The sequence below is a fragment of the Macrobrachium rosenbergii genome, chromosome 32 (assembly GCF_040412425.1).
Source record: "Macrobrachium rosenbergii isolate ZJJX-2024 chromosome 32, ASM4041242v1, whole genome shotgun sequence".
NCBI classification, from domain to species: Eukaryota; Metazoa; Arthropoda; class Malacostraca; order Decapoda; family Palaemonidae; genus Macrobrachium; species Macrobrachium rosenbergii.
Window position 1 is genome coordinate 4,699,093 of NC_089772.1, and position 17,392 is coordinate 4,716,484.

At 37.2% G+C, this 17,392-nt stretch overlaps 2 protein-coding genes across 3 annotated transcripts in view; one reads left to right on the forward strand and one right to left on the reverse strand.

Annotated features, from left to right (window-relative positions):
• Positions 1 to 2,722, reverse strand: part of LOC136855617 (ankyrin repeat domain-containing protein 16-like) — a 42,983-nt gene extending 40,261 nt beyond the window's left edge. Inside the window, exon 1 of one of the 2 annotated variants that reach the window (XM_067132723.1) lies at positions 2,589 to 2,722. In XM_067132723.1, the coding sequence (XP_066988824.1) occupies positions 2,589 to 2,591 (3 nt within the window). In that variant the 5' untranslated portion in view covers positions 2,592 to 2,722. Of the gene's footprint in view, positions 1 to 2,361; positions 2,500 to 2,588 lie in introns of those variants that run through there. The other variant, XM_067132722.1, reaches the window with a different exon arrangement.
• Positions 1 to 17,392, forward strand: part of Myo61F (Myosin 61F) — a 241,577-nt gene that overhangs the window by 53,169 nt on the left and 171,016 nt on the right. The gene's annotated exons all lie outside the window — the stretch shown is intronic.

The window sequence follows — 17,392 nt, forward strand, 5'->3', positions numbered from 1 at the left end:
AGTCACAATCAAGCAGTCAAATCTGTGATAATTCAAGATTTTTTAAGTAAAACCCTATCTATCTGAATTGCCAAAAGGCTACCAAATATAAAAATACTTCACCAATTAAGTTACAGCCAGAAAACCAGCAAAGTATTGAATTTCAAATTCAGCTGCTGCTCAAACCTATGTCGTAAGCCGGCAGAAACAAATTGAAGCCCTTTGGTCAATTGTTCCTCTTCTTCCCCGAAAGTGGGCGGGGTTAGTCACTTACACCAAAACAAAAGAATCACTACAGCGAGTTTCAAATTTTAGCTGCTGATACTAGAAACTATTGGCTACGTAATTACTTGGTAAGTCACTTATATAAAACTGAATTATGTTTGTAAAGGGTCCAAAAACCAGAGAAGAAGAGATCATGTTGCACTAGTTTTCATTTTTTTGCTTGTATATTTCCTCATTATTGCTTTCCACCAGTTCTGTCTTTTTTTTTTCCAAGCTGGCGGAATGAATTTCATATCCTACACAGCACTGAAGTCGAATATTGTTTTTGTAAAGTACAAAAAATTCACAGTTAGCATTTGCCTAACTTTTTGATGGCTCTAAGCCAACTATCAAGTCATTTGTTAGAAAAAAATTACGATTCTCTGGCAACTTTTTGTGAAGACATATTTACTTATCCAACCGACTATTAAGTTTAAGGAATAGAGGTAAGTTTAGTATTTAGTTATAAGCACATGTACCTGTACATGAATATCTGTGACTATGAGTGAACATATACATTTATAAATAAAGAAGGAAAAGTACAGTGATTACTTCTTCTTGCCACAAGCAACCCCAGGAATAACAAAACCACAAAAATACAGTATGTATCATGATCAAAACTCTGGAAGACAGGCTATTGACTCCCTCACTCTCTAAACACCTCCTGAACACTTGTCACAACCAGGAGTGTAGGAGGGAGACAACTCTTTTGTAAGACTGAAACAACTGGGCACAAGCTAATACCCAGACAAAGGAGAACATCAGCACCAGGGACAATCTCTTAATTGTCAGTGTCTTGAATGGTCCACCAGTCAGAGGTAATGTGACTGAACCTCCCAGGAATCTGTCTAACAGTCAGTCACCCTTGCAACTAACCTAAAACTTTGACCCCTTGCTTCTTCAACAGGAAAATAGTAGGCTATGCTTGATAGAATAGAAGAAAATATACAATTTAGGGCGAAGGCCAAGCACTGGGACCTATGAGGTCATTCAGCGCTGAAAAGAAAATTGAGAGGAAAAGGTTACAAAGGTGTAACAGGAGGGAAAACCTCGCAGTTGCACTATGAAACAGTTGTTAGAAGAGTAGGCTATGCTTAAGGGGAATCGCAATGGTACTAGTTATGAGTTGGCTAACCTGTAGTCATAGGCTAATCAAATTATAAGAAAACTTATTGATTGATTGATTATGAAATTTAGGTCTTGAAGACCAAGCGCTGGAACCCATCAAGATTATTCGTCGCCATGAAAACTTATTGCATAACAAGAAAAAGACATTCATTAGGCACCTAAATTGAGAAGATATTCACTATTTGTTCGAGTATCCCTGAAATGATGAACAACACAGCTAAATGAATATAGAATTTCGGTCAGAGGCCAAGCACTGGGACCTATGAGGTCATTCAGCGCTAAAACTGAAATTAAGGGTAAAAGGTTTGAAATGTGTAACAGGAGGAAAACCTCCCAGTTGCACTATGAATCAACTGTTAGGAGACGGTGGAAAGTAAGATGGAAGAAAGAGAATATGAAAGGAGGTACATTAAAAGAATGAAAGGGGTTGCAGCTAGGGGTCGAAGGAACGCTGCAACGAACCTTGAGTAATGCCTACAGTGCACTGCATGAGGTGCACTGACAGTACTAACCCCCACAGGACAACACAGCTAAAGCACTAGCCTGAGAAAAATAATTTATCATTTAAGTGTTACTGAACAATAAAAACACAAATCTGATCAAAATAGAGCACAAGGCATCAAAACCAAGTCGAGTAACCATGACCAACATTTCTAATGGAAATTACTGTAAAATTCATCAATGGTATAAAGGCTATAAAAACTAGCCTGCAGTAGATAGGATATAAAACTACACACTGGTCCTGCACCAAGCTTTACATTTAAAGAAAAATTGGTACAATTTTATATATAAGTTGCCAGTACACGACATGAAAGTGTAACCAACATTTTTGAAAAGAGCTCTGTATCAAATTACGACTTATAAGATAGAACAAGACCAGTCCCCGCCCCCTCCATAACTAATACGGCAAAACTGTAACCAGTAAACACCCTGAGGTTACGTGGTATTATTTTGTATTGGCAGCTTATAAAATTTTACCGAAAAATTTACCCAAAACATGACAATTTCCAACCTATGGTCATTAATGTTAACAACGACGCATGGTCGAGGTACACTAATCTGCAAAGGGTGGCATAAGCCCATGCACAGGTTAGGTAACTGATGGTTTCAAGCTAATACCCTTCCAAGACATTTGACAAAAGCAAGTAAAATCCAATCTCATATTACTGAACGGTGATTCACATGCACTTCAGACACAAATTCCGTAAAAACACTACCATAATTCGATCAAAACTCGTCGGGGTAATGGTCAAACTAACAAACGCTAATCAAAGTAAACAAAAACAACGAAAATTCCACGTGCCACAATTATTTAAACTTTTCGTTAACTTTGACGCTATGGTCAGTTTTATATTTCGGTAATGTTTCTCAAATAAGCAAGAAGAAACGGTAAATAAAAAAAAAAACAGGCAGGGTAAATAAAAAAGAACAGGAACAAACGCTAAACTTTTCATACAGTACTATCTGACTGTCCAATTTCCTACCTAATAACTTTGCCGCATATGTAAAGAAAATCAGCAGTGAAACATTATATAACTGAGTAATTATGGTTTTATTTTTCGGAATTTTGGTGTTCACGGGAAGATAACGCAAGAAAATTATCGAAAAAGTGTAAGAAAGTCAGTGCATTTGGCAAGTCATTTTGTTTCCCCGCTAAATTTTCAGTTGGATGTAAGGAGCCATACCAAACTTTGCGTGGTAGAACACGGATCAATGATAAAACTTCAACGATAATCTACAACGCTGTTGCAAACTTGTTACGGGTTGCTGAGGAGCAAAAAACAGTGTTGGCACAAAGCCAGTCTAATGTAGACTGTTTAACTTTTGCACAACAGAAGTAAGTCTAAGAAGGTTTAAATTATAAAAATCATACAAGATAGCTCTCTCTCTCTCTCTCTCTCTCTCTCTCTCTCTCTCTCTCTCTCTCTCTCTGTGTGTGTGTGTGTGTGTGTGTTGGAATGCTGTTCTTGAATTTTAGAACACTGTCACGTAATTTATGAATGCAATGGACACGGAGATTTTATGCATTTATTTGTGGCTTAAATAAACCCCCGGTAAGGATACTTATAAATAATACTTAAATCACATATTAACAAAAGTTCCCAACTACACTGCAAAACCGAGTCCTTTTCAGATTACAGTACTTACATTTATCCATTTTCTCTCTTGGGTTCGCATTAAAACTGTAAATTTGTTCTCACGTTGGAGGCTGCAGCTAAGTCTCATCTCTTACTCAAAGCAGGATGTATAACTGTAAAATTGGCTGATTAATGCAGACGGTATCGCTTGCAATGAAGGAGTCAAGTCACTAAAATGAAGTTTTCAAATACAAGTTTACTTTCATTTTATCTTTTATACATTTCTCTCTCCTTTACCTTAATAAGGACAGTATCTAGCTAAACCCTATGTAAACATAAGGGTACTTTTTATGATAGCAATAAGATATTTTGCGAATAGATTTTTTATTTTCTTTTTGGAAAAATTCTCCACTGCTATGATACTACAGTTCTAATCTTTCAAAAATTTGATTTAGAAAGTTTTAATAGCAATATAACACAAACGAAATTACAAATCGGATAACTATCTTGTTTTTAATGTGGCCGAGGATAAGAAAAATTAAAAAAGGAAAAACCTGCCATAATGCAAGGGTCATAGTGCCAGGCCTCAGGTGTGGAATTTGCACTCCCAGTTTGTACTGCCTCATGATTTTCTGAGTAATTTCGTTTGTGTTATATTACTATTCAAACTTTTTAAATAAATTTTTTGGAAGATTAGTACTGTAGTGTCATAGCAGAGGAGATTTTTTTTCAAAAAGAAAATAAAAATCTATTCGCAAAATATCTTATTGCTTATAAAAAGTACTCTCATGTGTACGTAGGTTTTAGCTAGATACTGTCCTTTTTAAGGTAAAGGAGAGAGAAATGTATATAAAAAAATAAACTGGAAAGAAACTTGTATTTGAACTTCACTTTAGTTACTATACTCCATTCCAAGCGATATTGTCTGCATTAATCAGTCAGTTTTACAGATGACGTCTATGGATTCTTGCCACATATCTGCAACTTGAACATGCATGTGTATTTCGCAATGTCACTGAGATGAAATTATGACATAAGTGTGTGCACATATACGAAGAAAACTCAAGGGCCCAACAACAAACTAGACTTCGGCTTCTCTGGCAAGCATTTTCTCGTGATGGCAATAGAAGTGAATCATTTGTAAGTTGCAGCTTGAGTATTTCATCAAAATGAAAATTAACGAAACCTTTTATAAGCAATAAGATCTCTTGGACACAAAATCTTGCCAGTCTACTGTATTTGTGAGTGGTTAGTATTGTGTCCAAAGTAGTTGAAAATATTAGTGAGTTTCGAGTTCCTTGTCAGCGATTTAAAACAAATTCTAGTATTTTTAAACTTAGGCTTCAGTCAGCAAGCATCTTCTATAAATGGCAACAGAACAGAACATTCGTGTGTTAACAGGATATGCAGAACGAGAATGACTGATTCCGGGATGATGCTCCATTCTTGCTCCAAATCAGATGATAAACATCCGTGTATCTCATTTTTCAGTTTCATTGCTGATTGGGTCACACCATCTTATGTTTTGCCTCCTTTAATTATTACAGCTTCTTTCCGCAGTACAAAGATTTCCTTTGCTGTCTCTTATACTGGGAAGTCAAACAAGGAGTTTAATGTTGTCGAGGAACATATTCAGTTCTCGTAAGTACCTCTCCAGTTTACAGCCGACTCAGCTGTGAATGTGGGTAAAAGCTGCTGGGAGTAAATAGCGTGGCAGCCTCCCCACTGTGTTATTCCACGGCATATAAAGAATGTATGTTACTCTACAAGACACGTCCCCAGCACCAGTTGATTGTAAGGGACAGACTTGGGTTTGAAGAACTAATTTTTGGCAAACCTATCGTGTATATACGAAAGATAGTCTGCTCTCTTTTACTGAATTACTGTAATAGGACCCTCGTCGCTCTCAACAGCCGTGTTACAACAGATATCCATATCTTCCTTGATGCATGACAGTAGCAGGGCGTGTAATATTTTCCTTTTATATTGTCGTCATCCTGTAAATTCCGTTATACAATAGACTTTAGTAGTTGTCTTGTAAGTTATTTTCTTGATTTCTTACAGAAGTCTATCTCTACAAGTTTTCTGGCGCTTCACACAGAGTACTGGTGGCATCTCTGGGCTGTTTTCCTGAACTAGAACTCGTAGTTTAACGGCTACGACGATTTTGGCGAGTGATTGTGGCAATTTCTTGATGTCAGAGATGCCAAACCCTTACGATGCACGCAAAAATAAGATTTTTCCTTCAGAAGAGATTTGGTAATGCTCAGTATTTGCGAAAGATGTATTGTTTTGGCAATTTTTCTACAAAGTTTTCGATGGTTCTGTGCTAGGTTTGATAATCATCAGAGCAGGGAGTTCAACTATCAGTTCGGGCCTGTTTTCATTTGCTGTTATCACTTGTATCCTCATAAAATCTTTACTTAAAATAAATTAGTTTTACGTTTATTGTACAAGGGTTTTCCAAATCTCTCATATGAATCCAAATGAACATGTATAGTTGCAAAGTTATGAATTATATACCGCATATTTCTTTAAATCCCGAACTAATAAGTGCATCTTTGGTGCGGTTATTTCAGTCGACAAAGAGGTCAAAGGTTTTTGTAAGTTTATATATAAAACATTGTTACTTTATCACTTTTGATCCCATAGCGCAACTCCGACCCATTTCATTACCTATGAAAACATGGTGATTAAAACAGCAATTTTCTGCTCACCTCACTGACGTGCTGAGAGAAAGGATACGAAACATTGCTACCGTTTGACATGAAGTCTGGATGGAAAGTTAGTGGTGCTTTTTATGTCATTGGCTTAACAACATCGTAATGACAGTTATACTCGTGAAAGTTTATCTATCATAGGCTGTATTCATAGTTTACTTTTCATCTAGCTGTAATGAGTAGTACTATGAGACAATAGTTATTTTTAACTGATAATTTGGAGAGGCAAACGACCTTGATAATTTTGGAAAGAAGACAGTCATACTGGCCAAGGTCACTCACGATCTCGAATACCCGAATCGCCCGGAGAACTAAATCGACTCGGTACGGAATCAACAGGTCAGTAATGCAGAGTCAATCTGGACAGAATATAACCTCATCTGAAATTATGTGGTGAATGCAAAGATTTTCCTTCTTTTTCTCATAAATGGAGGTTGTTGCAAAGGCTCAGTGTTTAAGAATTCCGGGAAAAACAATAGCAAAGCACTTTTCAGTGTATTTTAGCATGAGGGATGCGAATAAGATGAGAGAGAATATATAGGTAACCCGCTGTTGGAAGTAGTATACGAATTTGTTTACACGGAATAACCTTAGGACCGTTCACCGTCTCTGTTGGTTTGACACGTCCAGAGGTCCACACTAGGCTCCTACCCTCTTTAATGCCGTGCCAACAGCTCTTCATTGGTTGGGTGGGTAGAGCTCTCGGCTAGCACGCTGTTGGCCCAGCGTTCGACTCTCCGACCGGCCAATGAAGAATTAGAGGAGTTTATTTCTGGTAATAGAAATTCATTTCTCGTCATAATGTGGTTTGGATTCCACAATAAACTGTAGGTCCCGTAGCTAGGTAACCAGTTGGTTCTTAGCCATGTAAAATAAATCTAATCCTTCGGGCCAGCCCTCTCTAGGAGAGCTGTTAATCAGCTCAGTGGTCTGGTTAAACTAAGATATACTTAACTATTTTTTTTACTCTCCTTAACGCCGTACCATACTTGCAAGAGACGTTTCATCAAGTTTAAATCACGAAATGGGTCTTGTAGATAAGATTTCATTTTTCGGAAAAATAGATGTATCTGAACAACGCAAAACTTAGACGATAAGCATAATAGAAATTTTCTGACAGAAAAGGAGAATTGTCTTCTTCCATTTTTGTTCCTCAAGATGCAGAATCACGTGTAACTTAAAAGATAAAAAAACTGAAGACTTTTATTGTGACATCACGTCTGAAATATATTACTAGCAAATTGAAAAGAAAAAGACTGCACAAAAACACCCGAATGTTCGGTTTCACATTGTGTGTCCCCGTTAGTATGCACATAAGCAAGTGCTTCGTCTTCAAACAGATATCATTATTATTAAGCATTAGTATTATCGAACATACATTAAATGAATAATCTCCAGTTATCCGCCTTCAAAAAATAAAAAAAAAAAAAAAGAAACAAAAAACTCTCATTCTCGAGAGGAGGCCCGAGGCTGGTCACGACATTACAATTGAATCCGAGAGCGAGTATAGTCATTGCCTACTCATTTGTTTATTAATGAGACGGCAATGACTTTCCGTAATGAGCTCAGCTTCATCTTGCTTTGAATTACTCGTCGTATTACGTCACTGGTCTTGTGAAAGTAAAGGTTTAGGTTAACAAGTTATATTGTTGTATGACTGGACTGATTTCTTGTCAAGAGTGCAGCTGTTTTTCTTTACTGTCATCGTTTTCTTCAAGGTTAAGGCCCAAGATGTTTTTTCCTCCACCCTTGTATTTCTTCGTTTTATAAGGCCTGAGGCCTGGGCTCCATGATTCATAAAGTATCCGTACCATAATATTTTGCATAGAATTATAGGAGTAATATTAAGATTTAGCAAGAGAAAATTTCTGGTTTTCACGCGAAACATAAGGTTATAAAATTTTACATCTGGAATCAAGTCCAATTACGGGTTTCCTTCCATCTCCCGTTTCTTACAGTCCCATAACCTCCTTCTTCTTTAGATTCCACAATAAGCTGTAGGTCCCGTTGCTAGGTAACCAATTAGTTCTTAGCCACGTAAAATAAGTCTAATCCTTCGGGCCAACCCTAGGAGAGCTGTTAATCAACTCAGTGGTCTGGTTAAACAAAGATATACTTTTGTTTTAGAGGCGACGGATCAAAGTTAGCTCCCGCCCAAGTTTGAAAATGTCATTCATTACTAAAGTCTGAACTGTCAAAAAACAAGTAAAAAATGTGCCGAAGTTTCTTTGGCGCAATCGAGTTTTCTGTACAGCGTCTAATGCTGTATGAAACTCTCAGCCGCGGCCCCATGAAACTTTCAGCCATGGCCCGATGGTGGACTGTGTTGTTGGCACCTTTAGCGGTGCCAGACCCACGATCATGGCTAAATTTAACCTTAAATAAAATAAAAACTACTGAGGCTAGAGGGCTGCAATTTGGAATGTTTGTTGATTGAAGGGTGGATGAGCAACATACCAATTTGCAGCCCTCTAGCCTGTGTAGTTTTTAAGATCTGAGGGCGGACAGAAAAAGTGCGGACCGACAGACAAATAGCCATCTCAATAGTTTTCTTTTACAGAAAACTAAAAAGTCGTCATCTTCATCATATTAGTTTATACCTCAAGCTCAACATAGAGAAATCAAACTGAAACTGAAAGAATGACATTACCGAAATTTATTCATGCTAAAGGTTTGCCAAAGATTCATTTCTTCTCCACTGCAGAAAGAATCGTGGAAGATTTCCTATGCAGCGAAACTGTGGATTTTTTAAATTGCCAAATGAACAAGTTTGGAGGAGCAACGTGGGAAAGAGTTAAGAAATATACATCACTCTTTTATCTGTCTATTTGCAGAAAGAAAAAGGTGAAAGCTGTTGAGATCAACTTTTTGCATGATATAATGCAACATCAGAACTGAAAGAGTTGGACGGATGGTGTGAGAGGTTTTAGAGAGCGAAGGTCTTAGCATCCAGGAATCGTGAGAATACATGCAAGACTGGGGTGAATACAACAGTGTGTGTGTGTGTGTATGTGTGTGTGTAGGGGTTCAAAGCACTGTTGACGAGCCTCCTTTGTTGATGTAAAAGGCGGTTATCGTTGTGAAAAGTTTATTGCACGGGGGTTTATCTCCGATTTATCAGTTAAAAATGAATGTGACAGTGATCGTTGCCCCATTCCCAGGTGCAACGATCACTATGTCTGTGTGTCTATTACATGTCTGAGCGTGGGCACATATGAATGGAAGATGTTTAAAGAGAAAGTGAGAAACATAATAAGAGGAGAATAGTTTAGAGGGTCTAATGAACTAGAGATGAGGATACTGTATAAATTACGGTTTAAGAAGTGGGTTTTAAAGCTGTACAGTTTTCAGCTCACTCGTTTATACCGATAGGTTTCATCCTTTACTCAGAAAAGAAAAATTGATATGGTAATAACTTCATTTTCATTATTTCCTGTTTTTTGAAACCAATATAGAACTTGTACGTTTGAGGGCAAGAATCTGAGCAGAGTTGGTAAGGAGTACACTTAAATTAATTTAACGCAAAGTTCTAATCAAGGAGGCTGCACAAGCGGTTGGGTTGGCCCCGTTGAATTGCTGTCTTAGAATCTCTCTGTCCTCTCTGCTCAAACGGACCGAAGAGAACGATGGATTGGAGCACTTGGATAAGATAACGTGGATTTTTATAGGTTGTTTCATAACAGGTCTGAGTCAGGTCAATGCGTGTTTTACTCAGACTTATTTCATATGGGGTTTGTGTACAGAAATGTGAAGTACTTTTACATGCTAAGAGTTAAATCATCAGACTAAGATGGTGTATATCGAACATCGAACATCAGTCGTAAGCCGCTCATTGATTTAACTTGGCATTTTACCTTCTTCGCATAATCATAATCAAAGGAAGATCTCATAAGCAAATTGACTGTAAGAAATTAATTGCTGAAAGGTCGAGAATAAAGAGTGAAATGTTTCAAGCATTTTGAGAAGCCAGATACTGGATATACTGTACTAGGCATTACATATTTAAATGTGATCCTGTCTAACAGACGCATGATAAGATAAAACAGGAGTGGGGAACATACAGTAAAGAGACAAATACCAGACCACCTTCTGTTTCTGTTGTCAGAAGTATGGTCACATTAAACAGAAATGCACTGATAAAGAGAGAGAGAGAGAGAGAGAGGGGATGAGCCACGGTGCGGCAAATGAGCAACGGATCAGAACAAGGGTTGTAACTGCGATTAAAGTAAAATATGCGCCTAAGTGTCTTCGGCGCAATCGAGTTTTCTGTACAGCCGCTTCAGCGTATAATCAAGGCCACCGAAAATAGATCTATCTTTCGGTGGTCTCGGTATAATGCTGTATGAGCCGCGACCCATGAAACTTTAACCACGGCCCGGTGGTGGTCTATCCTATATCGTTGACAGAAGCAAGATTATGGCTAACTTTAACCTTAAATCAAATAAAAACTACTGAGGCTAGAGGGCTGCAATTTGGTATGTTTGATAATTGGAGGGTGGATGACCAACATACCAATGTGCAGCCCACAGTAGTTTTTAAGATCTGAGGGCGGGCAGAAAAAGTGTGGACAGAATAAAGTGCGGACGGACAGACAAAGCCGGCTCAATAGTTTTCTTTTACAGAAAACTAAAAGTGAATAAATTCCATGAAATTTCTTAAGTCTGACGGAATCAAACGGTGAATGAGAGTTGCTGTAAAACATTAGGGAAGACTGAAATCATTAGAAACGGAGCTGACCATGAACACTGGTTCTGGGTGACTGCAAATAAACAGTGGTTTCATTAACATTAAATGGATTGAGATGAAACTGTCGGAATTCAATTAAGAAAGAATAAATACTTGAGTGTAGGCAGAGGAGGTTGGTGGGGAGACGCAATCTTTGGAGACTGGACAATTTTAAAGCTCAGTTTCTGAGTTACTGTAACTATTGTTTATATGTGTATATGTATATACATATACGCATGTGTGTATATATATGTGTGTTTGTGTCTCTGTGTGATTAAAAGGAGCACTTTCAGTAAATGCAATTAGTCGTCTAAAGAAATTAAAGCACAACACTTTCAGAGGAAATGACAGTCTAAAGTCATTCAGGGAACATGGCAAGACAGAAGTACAGTCTAAACGTGTTGCTGCACAACACTTTCATTCAGGGGAACATGGCATAACTAAACGTGTTTTCATTCAGGGAACATGGCAAGACAGAAGAAGTAACAGTTCTAAACGTGTTGTCGGCATAACACTTTCATTCAAGGGTCTAAACGTGTTGCTGCACAACATCATTCAGATCTGAACATGGCAAGACAGAAGTACAGCCGTTGCGGAGGAGTGCTCAGATAAACAAATTGTAGACGGAACCAGAGCGAAAATTTCCAACTGTAGATGAATTTCCAACCGCTGCAGCAGCGATTCCCAGCCTGCGCGCTTTCTCTCCCTCTGGTCTGGCAGCGCTCTTTACAGTGCAGTGGCTATAACTGTCCTCGCCAGCAGTCTGTCAAAGAGAACTCGCTCTGGAAATCTCGCCAGTTTTCGAGAACTAATTACAAATACATAAGCAGAAGGTGATGCCAGTATTCATTGCTGTTAGTTTTAGTCATTACCCTTTTTTTATAGCTGGTTAATATGTGTAAACTACATAACTTTCCCAACGTAGAGTAAATGCAGCATTGATTAATTTTCCGGGGCAAGCTTCTTTTACACTGGAGCATCTCGATTCAGGATGATCAACTCCATAAGTGAAATGAACGATTATTTTTACAAGAACTCTCTTGTTTAGATATTATTCCTAAAGTATGCATCTTGATTATGCAGCAGAATATTCTTTTTATCATTCTGATAAATTTGTGGGACGACGTGCAATAAAGAAAAAACCCATCGAGGCCAACCATGGAATTCTTCTGATCCATGTTATGTATTTTTGAGAGAGAGAGAGAGAGAGAGAGAGAGAGATGCTACTAAAATCACTTTTTTTTTTTTTTGTTTCCTACTCAGTCTTATTAACAACAGCTGCATTTGCAGCAAGAAAGTAATATTTTTATTTTCTTCGTGTAAGATTTAATTTGTATTAAATACTTTCAGTAACGACGAATGAAATGATGGATAAACCTGTGAAAGTGTAACATAGTTTACATATATTGTTCATGGTTCTTATAAGAAACTCAGAGACTTATCTTTATTTGAGTTAGTATGACATATCTCTACAACATTTCGCAATTAACTTAGAAATTTGTTTCATAAAAAATAATTAGAGTTTCTTGTTCATTATTTAGCATTAACACAAATTCAGTATGTATGGGCCTACCATCTGTATGTATAAAATGCAATTTTAGTAAATTTGTCTAACTTCTTAATAAATATTTAAATTACGCAATGTGTATTTGTGAATCCTCGGTGCAAGTATTCTAAACTTCTGTGAGATTTAAAATGAGTCTGACTTACTGAACTGCTCAGATTTTCAAAAATAACGATGAGTCACCCAGAAAACCGCTGCGCTGGGTGCTCGTCAAGAGGATAGGTTGGGTTGGGTACGAAACTTGCGCTACGGCTTTTAGCAAAGAACTTTGAGGTCATCTTGGAGTTTCAAATTGGAAAGGGATGTGTAGTTGCGTGAGGGGTCCGCAAAGGCGCATTTAAAGGATTCCCTTACAACACCAAAGGAACAGTGTAAAGGATCTCAAGAGAATCCACATCTTAACATCCTTTTTCAGATAACTGCATCATTTACTACTCATGTTCCCTTACTTTCTTCAGAATTTCAAACAGAAGTATGAAACCTGAATTAAAATGAAATCCTTTAAAAATATACAAATATCAAGTTTGTATTTTGTTAATAAGTCTAATAGTTCCATGTTCTTTATAGTGTACTTCTAATATTTGAGCTAAGTAAGCTTTTTTCATGCAACACGTAATGAGATATCTCTACACATAAGGAGTTTCACCCAGTTGCTTGGAGGTATTAAAACAAAACAATCTTGATCAAACATTGTCTTTCAAGGTGTGAAACGTGCTTTTTGAGGAGGGCGTCTCATGGCAAATCAAATGTGCTATTCAAGTCCGCCAAGTTCTATTAAAGGTATTATTCTCTCTGGTACCAACGAGAGTTAATACAACTACCTCGATTTAATTGTACGTGCTTTTCCATTTATTTTAAGGTTATGTAAAATTTGTGAGCAACGTTTCAGTGTACTCGTGTGCTACTTCACTATCTGATATGGCATTTCTGGCTTGGCTGACAATGTTGCAGTTATCAGTAAAAGCTAGTAAATGTGTTCAGGTTGTCAAGTTTAGTTCTGGAAATTATTACAGGGCTAATTTGATGTATGGTAGAGGAGCTATTAGAGGCTTTGTACTTTCAACGAGATCTGCTCACCTTTCTCCAAGCAGAGAGAGAAGAAGAAATTCTTATCCGAAATCATATTAATGTGATCAAGGCTTCTGCATTAGCGTAATTTATTTTAAGTTTAAACTGAGAATAACGTTTTCCACCATAGGGCTTTCTGGTTTTGTTATACGAGTGTGTGTGCTCATAGGGTTCTCTTATAACAAGCCTGCGTATATTATAAAATATACCTTGAGTAAACAGTGATATATCAAATACAGTTTAAGAATGCCTGTCATAGTCTTTAAATTTGTATAGAAATCCTGCAGCCATTTCAAGAATATTGCATAATTTGTTTAGACCACCAAATTGTCGGGCTAAAGATTGTGATAATATCTTATGTACTGTATTGTTGGTTCACAGGTATCACATGCTACTCTCGGCGTCAAATCATTCACAGCATTTTAAATGGCCACAGAAAAATACAGCTGATGTATTTAACAAAACATCTTAATGGGTTTATTTATTATGAGCTATAGCCAACCCGGCTCGCCAACACGTGTTTGAAGTGAAATTGGATTGTGTGAACTGGGTATTTGGTAACTTTGGTCGGCCAACGCCGTTGACAAACGGTTTGAAGGAAGTCCAACTCGGCCGGACTTTTGTGGGCGGGGCTTAAGTTATTCAAAAACACTTTGTTCGTGTGAACGATCGGCAGACATCAAATTTCAGTAGATGTTTGGATCTTGACGTGGAAAAATTGTCTATATATCCCGTCTCAAGTATGAATATTAAGGAAAATAAAGTAAAGAGGGATGAGACGGAATTTTTTTTGGAATTAATCCTCAAATACAAGTAACATACAGTTTTATGTTACGTTAACTCAAGAATACGCCTACTGGGGTTTATCTGCTCGTCAGGAGATACTAAAGGCACTTGAACCCAGCTGCTCACGGGACAACGTTATGAGGAAAATAGTCATTCTCATGTCTGTGTCCTTGTACTTAATAAAAGGAATGAACCCACATATGCTGCCTCATCCATTCTAATTTAATAACGCCAGTCCTGTGGCTGTGATCTCAAATCAACAAGCAAGTTTGCACGAGAACTTCAGTGTCTTTTTAACAACCAATCTTTTCTCCACGTAGATTTGTTTCCTTGGTGCCACCGCTAAACCAATGACGATAACATTGTCTTGATCTAGAGGCATCTTTACTTATCAACTGCACGACTCGCCCTGAAGTTGGATGTAATGTAAATTTGGTTTGACCGTGAGACACCTCTTCAAACCTATCGACAAACAACTTGGGCAAACCGGGTTGGACAAACCCAAAAATATTACTACAATCATAAGCCCAACAATTTGGTGCTCTAAATCAATCATGTAATAATCAGGACAGCTACACGATTTCTGTGGAAAATTTATGCATTAATTAATTCTGTATAGAATGCATAGCTTTAAATAAATATTCTTGGTATATCGTCGTTTACTTAAAATATATATTTTATTACATGCCCAGGCATATTGAACGGTAACCCTGTGGACACACACAAGAAAAAACCTCGTAGTGGAAAACTTCACTCAGTCTCAACCTAAAATAAAGTACGTTGACGCAGAAGACGTTACTCGGGTGAAGGGAATGAAACACCGTGAACATCCTGTTGTAAAAAAATAACGTATATTCGCACTATAGTCACTCCGCGATTTTCTTTCCCCTGGTGCTTCTCTTCCAGCATATATATAATCATTTGATTTTAAAATCCGTCATATTTAAGTTTGGGATAATTATGAACATCTGTGAAGTGACGAAATTGTAGTGCTAACGTTAAACGAAAATAAAATTTAAAGGGTCTGGTTTAAAGATCAGAAATGACCTTCCGCGCCAGACGTACGACCAATGTTATACGTTTGCTTTTCACTCTGTAAAGAATTATTATTATTATTATTATTATTATTATTATTATTATTCCATAATGCCCTTAGAAATGTTGATAAAGATAGTCCTTGGAATAATAAATGAATAGTCTCTCTCTCTCTCTCTCTCTCTCTCTCTCTCTCTCTCTCTCTCTCTCTCTCTCTCTCTCTCTCTCTCTCTCTCATGTTACTTTGTGACTTGTTGGACAGAATATAAATTCTGTATGGGTCAAGGAGTATCACAGTTTGTCTTTGTTTATAGATATAAGTCTGGAAAAATTATACTACAATAGTCCAGATTACGAAACAAGAATACCGTATAAATTATTACAGTTCATTACTTAAAAATTATATCGTCGCCAATTGTAAAACATGAAGTGATGCGGAGCTCTAGTCCTGAAAATTTTATCATGAGTCTAGACACGAAGAATTCTCATCTAAGTCAAAGTCACTTCATTCTGTGGAATATGGGGCGCTGATTTGATTACTAGGTCTAAATGCTGAGCGCATGACAAATAGAAGTTGCACGGCTCTTTGGAGACAGTCGAGGCAAACCTGTAAGCAGAAGAGAATAATAAAAGGGTAGACCCATAGGTATCTGGCAATAATATTAAGATGTCATAGCACTTCCTGATCTGCCGGGTTTTTCGAGCCAAATTGTAAGCCTGTTTTCCTATCGTGAAACATCATCAGTCTACACTGACTAAGATGTTCCATCCCTTTAATTACTGTCTCTTTTTTTTTTTTTTAATCCAGGCCTGGTTGTCCACCGCGCCGGTCTCTGAGCTAAACCAATAAAAAAAATTAACATCCGTTGTGAATTATGTACCTGGTATTAGTCGACCCCGGAGGATGCAGCCAAAGTCGAGAGGATCTTTGGGGTAGTAACATCATCCTATAAGAAGTAACATCCTGTACAAGGGGAAAAGGGGTAATGCTTTATATACATACATACATACATACACACACGCACGCACACACATATATATATGTATAATAGATAGATTATATGTATAATAGATAGGTATGTGTATATAGAGGTAGACATAGAACGTGTAAAAATGAAAGCTTAAATAGACAGACATGCGATTAGTTGTTAAGATACTTGAATTTTGCAGGAGCATATATTGAACTACGATGCATATATGGCACGTCAAACTGCAGAAACAAAATTGTAGGATATGAACGGAGGAATTAGTGCACAAAATCCCAATATTAGTAAAAATCAGTGTTCGAAATTACTCGCCTAAACCTTAAAAAAATCTCAAAATCTACTTCTTATTAATAATATTAATACGTATAATTTGTATAAATTCTTATTCATTATGACAGAACTCCATGCCTAAGTCTACACTGGCTGATTCCTCATAAATGTGCAAGTAATAATAATAATAATAATAATAATAATTTGTCAGCTCAAAATCATGAAATTTTTGGAGGAACAAATGTAATGCAAATTATAGTTAATCCATAGCTGAGAGAGAGAGAGACTGATGATGTCACCATCATCCCGTTTATCATTATCTTAAAAGTGAGACCGTTGCTACCTAACTGCTTTAATCATAAACAACTGACCTTGGGTAACCTAAAATTAGAAAAAAAAACATACTAGAATATCAAAGAATAATTATTTGAGAGGCGACGAAGCGATAACACAACGAAAGGAAGCGTTAACTACAAGTGCCGATGAAAGATATTTCTTGCAAATCCGACAAAATCTTAATTATATTGAAAGACAATTCTCTCGACACAAAAATATGGATCTTTCCTAGATAGTGACCCCCCAAAGGATTTTAACCCGGTATGTATCCACCTTTGCGGCATGTTTAGTACAAGCCCGTTGGGGATTACCGTAAAAACAAACAAAAGATTGCAAATAACATGAAGATGATGACCCCCAAGAAATATCAGTCGTAGATAACGACCCCCGAAAACTCTTGGTGGTCACCATCTAGTCAAGATCCAAAAATATAAAAAAACAATAATAATAGGA